Raw genomic sequence first — 8,229 nt, forward strand, 5'->3', positions numbered from 1 at the left:
GCAGAGCTTCGCGTCGGGAGCTGACCCTGATTGGGGAGGGGACCAATCCTTCTCTCACCTCCCGGCCAAGCAGGGGGCAGTGCAACAAGGGGGTCTCCCGCGGAGAGGGAGGGAGGTAGGTCCGGGGGCGGGTCAATCAGGATGGCAAGAGGGTTCATGCCGCCCCAGGCAAGTGGTTTCAGGAGTCCCCAGGTCTGAGGAGGTGGGAGAAATGATGGGATAGGTAGTAGGAATCCCGGAGTGCGGCTGGAGGGACGGGGTGGGCGCAGATCCGGGTCTGAGGTGCCAGCGAATCTGTTTGGGGGTGGGCTTGAGGAGAGTGCTCCCAGGGGCCGAGTCCGCGCAGCGCCTCACAGGCACTCGTGCAGTATGCGCGTGTGCGTGCAGTTGCGGCAGCTGACGTGGCAGCACCAGTGGAAGGTGCAGTTGCAGCGCTCGGTGACGCGCTGCGTGCGTGTGCGGTGGCCCCGGCCACAGCAGAGCAGCTCACAGCCATCCAGCGCGGGCGACGAGCTATTGCAGGCGCGCCCCGCCGTGCCCGCGGTACCCAGGCGTCCGCTGTACGTGCAGAAGTTGGGCGATTTCTCGAAGTAGACGAGGTCGTGGGGCGAGGGAGGCTTGTGAGCCGGGTCCTCCGGCTCCAGGCGCAGCAGTTCAGCCCGCGATGCACGGTTGTTGCCGCGGTTGCCGTAGAGGACGCGCGAGGCACCGTCGAAGCGGTCCCGCAGCACGTCGCCCACTGCGCGCAGCGTGGGCAGCCGCATCCAGCACGTGCGCACCGTGCATGAACCCGACATCCCGTGGCACTTGCACTCCTGGCGCATCTCGGAGAACACGGTCTGGGGGGGCGGGAGGTGGGGTGGGGGGAAGGAGAAGAAAGGACGGCCCGGGACGCCGTCAGAGCCAGAGCCACCTTCCCGGATACCGCCCCCTCCTGGTCGTCGCCGGGATCTCAGCAAAGGCCCAGGCCTAGCCGAGCCCAAAGGAAGGGAGCCACGAAATTTTTGTCCCGAAGAGATTTGGACGCCAAACCCAACTCTGCTCCACCCAGAGAATCTGTCTTTGCCTCTCAGCCTTATTTTTTGAACCTGAACACTGGCGGGCGTAGGCAACACAGTCCATGGGTTACATGACTTCTAACCTCTCCGTTGTCAGACTATCCCTTCCATTCTGTGAATCCCTCCAAACCCCCGCGCCCTCCGGACTCCCTCGCCTGGTTCCTTACCCTAACCTCTGGCCTTAACACCGACCGTTACTTCCCAAGTTCGAGCTTAGCCTAAGGCAGGGACTCCGAGATCCCTGCCATTCCGTTTCGGGTGCGGACACCCTCAAGCAGGCTCACCGTGCGCCCCGCCTCATTGTTGTGAAGGTTCATGAGGAAGCGAAGGTCCCGCCCCTTCTCTCCGGAGTCCACAAACTCCCGGCCGAAGAGGCGGCCGAAGTCGATGTTGTCGCTGCAGCCCCCCCAGTGCCAATCGGGGCCCCCAGGACCGCGTCGCCGATAGTCGCACGTGCATGATTCGATGGAGCCTTCTGAGCAGGAGCGCGCCACCGAGTGGGTGACCCCGGCCGAGGTGATGGCGAAGATAAATGCTGTTTCCCGACAGCCTATTGGGGATGGGAGAGGGGATCAGCGAGGGGGCACGCGGGTTGCAGCCTGGACCTTCAGGGGAGGCCTTGGGATCTTTGAGTCCCACGCCCTTAGGGTCCTGGAAGCCTGGCGACCGGCTGTGTTGGGAAGTTGGTCTCCCCGCGAAAGCATGTGTGTGGGCACGCTACCTCCTCCACACTTGTAATCACGCTTTACTGAGACTCCGGGCTCATTTTGACTTCTCGGTGCAAGTAGGGCAGCCCCGGAGGGAAAAGAGAATAGAGGGGAGCGGAAGAATTCTGCACCGCCAAGAACTCTCCAGCTCACATCAGCGATGCAAGCCTTGCTGGGCTGGAGGCAAGAGAGCAGCCTCCCAGGCTTCTTTGAGAGGGACTGCGGGAAAGTGGTGGCCAGCGAGCGTCCACCACTCAGCACTCCCTTTCGCTGGGGCAGTGGCTCAGAAAAGCTAAGCTTCCTGCCCGAGGCGCACGGGTTGAAACCTCCTGGTGGAACGAGTCTGGCCCAGAGCTAGTGCTGGCATGAAGCTCTTGGCAGGCTGATTCTGTGACCCTGCAGATGCCCCGGACATCTCTGCACTTGCTCGTCCGTGCCCTGAGGTGACCCCGGGCTCCCCTGGTCCCCGGAAGCGTCACCTTCCGGGGTACCCACCTCGGTTGACGATCTTGCCGAAGAGATGGGGCCCCGAAGCCGTGGGACAGTTCCAGCGGCGGTTTCGGAACTGCCACTTGCACTCTCGCACAGCGCTCTGCAGCCCCCCGCTCACACTGTGCAGTATCCCGGGGTTCTGACGGATCAGCCGCCGCTGTTTGCGGCTCAGCAGCTGCAGACTGGGCTCGAGTACCAGCTGCAGACTCTTGGAGTCGGTCAGCAGGTTCGTAGAGGAGGCTACGTTCACGATGCCCCTGGTGAGACGCATGAGAGGAGTTCAAGCTCTGGAAGGGGACCTGCACCCTAACCCTAACCAGAAAGGTCATGCTCGCCCTGTCCTCTTCCTGGAGCTATTTGCCCACAAGAGCGGGGAGAGATCAATAATAAGGTAACGATTCCGCGCTTAGGCACTCACTAATTTGAAAGGACTTGGCTTTCAGACTTTTGTGTTCCCAGGAATCTTAGGGCTGCTAGGGGGCCCTGCGCCCGGAGCTGGACAGCGGAGGCATGGAGAGCCTAGGGACTAGATATTCACCTTGGCTCTCAGAGCCTGTTTCCGGACAGTCTGGCTCGCAAACCCTGGCCTGCCGTCCATGCCCACCCAAGGCGTGAAATGCTTGGGAGTTCCACCCGCTGATGGGCTTCCTTCGGAGTGCACGCCTGCCCTTTCTCTCCAAAGGCTGGGAAGCCCCGTAGTGTGACTACCACCGTGAAGCTCGTTTGGGGGTTCTTGGAAGAAGGGCAGTGCTAGATGGGAGAGGGCTCCCCTCCTGGAGTATCGCGGGCCGCCGGGCGGACCCTTCACCCCACTTCACCAGAGCTGGAATTTCTGGACCAGCTCCGCTCCAGAGCGCCCCTCGGTGTCTCAAAGGGAAGTCAGAGCGCTGGAGGAAGTCTGTCTGCGGACGGATCCCAGAGCGTGGGAGCTGGATGGGGCTGGCCCCTGGCTCTGTGCCCCGAGACAAGTGGCGACCCCGCACCAGCTCACTTACCACCATCGGCCACTGCTGTTGGCGGCCAGGGCTGCAGGCAGAGCGGCCAGCGCCAGCAACAACGCAGCAGAAACCCAGCAAGGAAGCAGCGCCCAGTGCCCCATGGCCTGCCCGGCCTTGCCCGCTCTATGCTGCAGTTGGGGCGGCTTTGGCTGCTGCCCGCGGCGGTGGGACGGGACGCGGCGGTGGCGGCAAGTGGCGAGAGTTCGCAGTCTGGCTCTAACAGCCCTGGGGGCGGGCGACGGGCTGCATGGCTCGCGGTCCCAGCTGGTGGGCTGAGGCAGCCACGGCGGGCGGCACCGCCTCTTATAGTTGCGGCGCTGGCTGAAGTGACGATAGGAGGCTGCCCCGCCGGGCCGCACTGTGGCACCAGGGCGCACCGGTCAGGGGCGCAGACAATGGGCAGCGAGCGGGGCCGTGGCTCCCGCCCGTCTGAGGCGAGAGCTGACGGGCTGGCCGTCGGGGCTCACCCCCGCCCCCTGCCCGGTGGCTCCCGCCTCCGGACCTGCACTGGCCGCCGACCCCTCCCCTTGGGACGCCCTCCCACGCGCGCCCGCCTCAGTCCTCTCCGCGTCCGGAGCCCGTCGGGGACCAGCGGCCGCCAGGGGGCGCAGCGACCAGTGTGCTGCGGGGACAAACTGCTAGGAGCTCAGCCACTTCGCTGCCCGCTGTGGGGCTGTCCCTTCGACGTCACCCCGGAACCCCATCCTGAGTGGAAGAAGGAAAACTGTGGTTCTGGGCAGCAACTCTGGGGAGACGCCTCCCCGCCCATGAACCCCCGACGGCTGAACAGGGAAGGAGAAGCGGGAGACGGGTGGGGTTGGGGCTGTGGTCAGGGAAATCCCAGGGGCGGGTTGGGGTGGGGGGATGAGCTGAGCACACAGAGCCCGACGATGGAGAGAAACCTGAGGCAGCAGAGGCTTGTACTTGTGGGAGGAAAGAAGTGCACAAATGCCTGCCAGTGTGTGCATCAAGTGGGAGAGTTGTCAATGAGACTGCGTGTGAGAATGTGCATACACACATGAGCGTGTGTCTTCACGTACAGAAACTCCATGTCCTGAGGAGGGATTTTAGGAGCCTTTCTCAAGAATCTTGGGATTTAGCTCAGGTCAGAAGGCATCATCGAGTCATCTTGTCACAGCCACCAACCTGGGACAGTGCATCATCTCCTACGTGTCTGGAAGGGGTGGTCAGGAGAGACCCAGAAGGCTGACCGAGCACCGGTGTCTGGAACTGTGTGTGCAGGTGGGTGGATGAGTAGGAGATTAAATATGCACATGTGTGTCACTCTTACCCTGTGCGCCTTGTGTCATCCTATAGTGTGTCACCCCATGGCCTGTGTCGACCTGTGCATGTCACTGGGGGCGGGGGACAAAACCTGTAACCAAGGTGGCATCATAACGGATGAGGCCTGGAGCAGCGGAGACTCTGAGGCTGGTCTCAGAAAAGACAGGCGTTGGACTAGATGTCAGGTGTGTGTGTGGAGGGGCCGGGAGCAGAAGGGCTGCTGGCTAAACCGAACCCAGAGTAGAGAACCTGTGAATCCATGTTTCTGCTTCTTCATGAAATTTTCTACCAAATTTCTGTCTTTTCCACCTAAAACCCTGACTCTTCACTCTCACCATGCTGGGATACCTAACCCTAACCCTAACACACCTCCCTACAACCTCTCAGCTTCAGGGTCCCTCTGCCTCCTATAGAAGGAGTGGCTGCTATTCCCCGTGTGAGATATAGGGGGCACTGCCAGCCTGGTTATCAGGCCTCACCAACACACGCAGGTTGCCCCTGGAGGAGGAGGATCTCCTCCTTTACATCTCTCCTCTCTCTCTCCATTTTACAAAGGAAAAACTAGATTGGGCAGGTTTCCATGGACCCCGGAGCTAATAAAGGGATGAATGGTAGAGCCAGGTTAAAACCCAGACTGTTCTGACTCACACCCCATGCTTTTTCCACCTTAATGGCCGCTTGTGATTGTGCAGCAATAGCAGGCTGGGGGCCCTTCCCCAAACTGGGAGATAAATAAAAATGCTCTTTAGGATCTTCCTGCCTCCATTTTTATCTTCTTTTTTTCATCTTCCCTGACTTTAAGATGTTTTTTTGACTGAGTAATGTACCAGGCCTGGTACCAAAGAGTTCCAAGTCCCAGAAATGATCAGGCCTCCCTGACAGTGCAGGAAAATCACTCTAAAGAATAAATGCCTGATAAGTTCAATGAATCTTCCTGGGGCACTTGCGTTTTAAAAGGGTGACTATTAACCCAAATGAAACCTGATGGAGGTTATTTTTGAGGGGAATATCTTTCCCACGCCCTTGACACCTCCAAGGATTTGACCCTGAGGGACAAGGTGTACTAGCTTAGCATCTTCCACAGGTCTAAAAGCCAGCGGCCCCTGAGGAGGCCACCCAGCACAGATGGCTCAAGTAAGTAGACAGTGTACCATGGGCAGCTTGCCCTTTGTCCCTTAGGAGTTTTTCCCACTGGGGCCTGGGTCACATCTTTTGGTTTAGTGGGTTGATAAAACCCCATGGAGGAGGGAGCTGGGCTTGAAGACAGGGCAGTCCTGTCTGTGGCCACTGGTGACAAGCATAAGTGGGAAGGGAGGAAAGAAGGATTCCGTATCCTTTGTTCCACTATTCCACCCACCAGGAATAGTAGGGAAGCGTGGAAAGGCTCTAGGTCTAGTCAAATTTTGTAGGACCTGGCCCAAATTTATTTAGATCAAATCATCGCTCTATCAATTGTCTTCTCTTCCTTTCCTGTGTCATCAGTTTACCTCTCTACTGGATCATACCTATCAGCCTACAAATACGCTGTAATGTCTCCCATCTAAAAAACCCCACGACTTTATTTGACTTCACATTACCACCTAAGTGTGCCCCACTTCTGTGTTGTCTTTTACTGCACAACTCAAAGTGTTGCTTTAATCACCCTGGTGCCAGTTTCATTTTTTTATTCTCTCTTTCCACCACCTTCATCACACCTTTGAACCCACTGCATTTCCTCCTCGAAATCATCCATGACCTCCGTTTTGCTCTACTGTCAAATCTCAGTCCTCACCCTAACAAACTTTTTAGGAATAGCAGACAAAGTTGAACGCTTTGTCCTTGAAATAGTCTCACCTGATTCTTGGAACACTATTCCTACCTCCCTGACTGCTCACCTTCTCAGTCTCTTTATCTGGGTCCACCTTTGCACCCAATTTCTACATGACTCATGGGACTGCACCCCATTTCAATCTGGGACTTCTCAGTCTACACTCACTCATTTGGCGAACTATACAGTCTCATACTCCCTACTTTTATCTCTTGCCCTGAACTCTGAACTTGGACATGTAACACTTGAATAAACATCTCAAAATGTACAATATCCAAAACTAAACTCCCAGTTATTCACTTGCACCTACTCTTTATTCAGTCATCCCCATCCCTGTGAATGGCAAATCCGTCCTTTCAGTTGCACAGGATGAGAGTACTAGAGCCATCCTTGACTTGTCTGTTTTTTTAATACTTTTTAAAGTCAAATCAATTTAAAAAAAACCCAGAAAACAAAACTCCTGTTCTTCTGTCTTCAAAACCCCTGCAGATTCCTCCCTCCAGCCACATTGGCCTCCTTGCTAATTCCTTGAACATACCAAGGAAGTAACTATTTCAAGATCTTTGCACTTGCTTTTCTGTCTTCTGGAATGCCCTTCCCCGATATCTCCATGTGTTTGTTCCTCCACATCCCTTTCTCTCCTCCCCCTATATAAAATGGAATTCCGCCACCTATCTCCTTTACCCTGCTTTATTTATTTTTTGCATCACTTTTGACCATGGATACCTTTAAAGGCTTAAAGTGGAAAGTCAGTAGTAAACTACCCTCTTAAAATAGGAAAGGGGCTTTCCTCTGGGGAGGAAGCAGGGGACCAGGGCTGAGAGCTGTGGGCAGAGGAGCCTACCTTCTTTTGAAGCACCAGCAGGTGGCACTCCCTCTTTGGGCTGGGAAGGCATCAGCCTCTGGTGGAGAAGGTGCAAAGTTCTGTGGTGGGTAATTTTACTGATACGTTGGGGGCAACTGCTGAGTGTTGGGGGTTTCTCTGGAGTCCAGTGCAGTCAGCTGCGAACGCTTTGGTGCCTCCGGGTGGTGGCCTAGGGTGCTGCAGCAGAAGGCGTGAGAGGCGGAGGGTGGGCAGCACAGCTGAGCTCACCGCCGCCGCGGGTGCATCCATCCCTCCAGGGCCTATAATTTGGGTTCCCTGGGCCTGGCCGCCCCTATCAGCGGCTCAGCAATAGATGAGTCACCCGGGACCCCGGGCCAAGGCAAACATGGGGGGAGGAGGAGGAGGAGGCTTTCGAGGCTGCACTCAGTTTTAGCCACCGCCTCAGTTGCTGGATCCCCCAATCTCCAGGGACCCCCACTTTTTTCTTTGACCCCCGCCCTATAGAGCCCCAGTGTTCTCAGATTGCTCTTGATATGTCCACCCCTATGATGGGAAGTCAGCCCCCTACTCTTCCCCGCAGGGGAAGGGGGACCAGCTTGCTCCCACTCCCTCCCGGAAGTAATGGCAGCCCCTCACTTTCCCCCTGCTGTCAGGGCCCCAACCCTTGTCAAGGTCTCTCTGGTTCCCGCCCCTCTCCTTTCCTGGAGCTGGCCGCGTGCTTGGGGTATTAGGCAATGGGTGTGTACCCACAGCCCTCTCCAGGCCCCGCCTGCCCCACCACCCTCCAGCCGCCTGCGGGTCAGTGCTCAGGCCAGCCGGTCGGGCCGAGGGCACTGGGGGCCAGCTCAGGCCACCCAGTCTGCCTGCCTGTGGCCTCCTGTCCCAGAGCTGGGCTTCTGCTGGGAAAGGAAACAGGAGTATGGGTCTTTGGGTTTGGGACAGGCCAGCCTGGGGAACCCGGGGGTCACTAAGATGTTTGAATCTGTGGTAGTAGCTGTGACCCTAGCCCTTCCTTGGCACCTGACTATACCACAGCCCGACAAGGGTAAAATCAGAA

The 8,229-nt window shown here is 57.5% G+C and overlaps 1 protein-coding gene across 1 annotated transcript; it reads right to left on the reverse strand.

The window, feature by feature from the left end:
* Positions 1–350: 350 nt before the first annotated feature.
* WNT1 (Wnt family member 1) lies at positions 351–3,356 on the reverse strand. The gene is made up of 4 exons (XM_069586401.1): positions 3,253–3,356; positions 2,261–2,514; positions 1,343–1,608; positions 351–839 (listed from the first exon to the last, which is right to left on the reverse strand). The coding sequence occupies exons 1-4, from the start codon at positions 3,354–3,356 to the stop codon at positions 351–353; spliced, it is 1,113 nt and encodes a 370-aa protein (XP_069442502.1).
* Between the last annotated feature and the right edge of the window lie 4,873 nt (positions 3,357–8,229).

Source organism: Ovis canadensis, chromosome 3 (assembly GCF_042477335.2).
Source record: "Ovis canadensis isolate MfBH-ARS-UI-01 breed Bighorn chromosome 3, ARS-UI_OviCan_v2, whole genome shotgun sequence".
Classification (NCBI taxonomy): domain Eukaryota; kingdom Metazoa; phylum Chordata; class Mammalia; order Artiodactyla; family Bovidae; genus Ovis; species Ovis canadensis.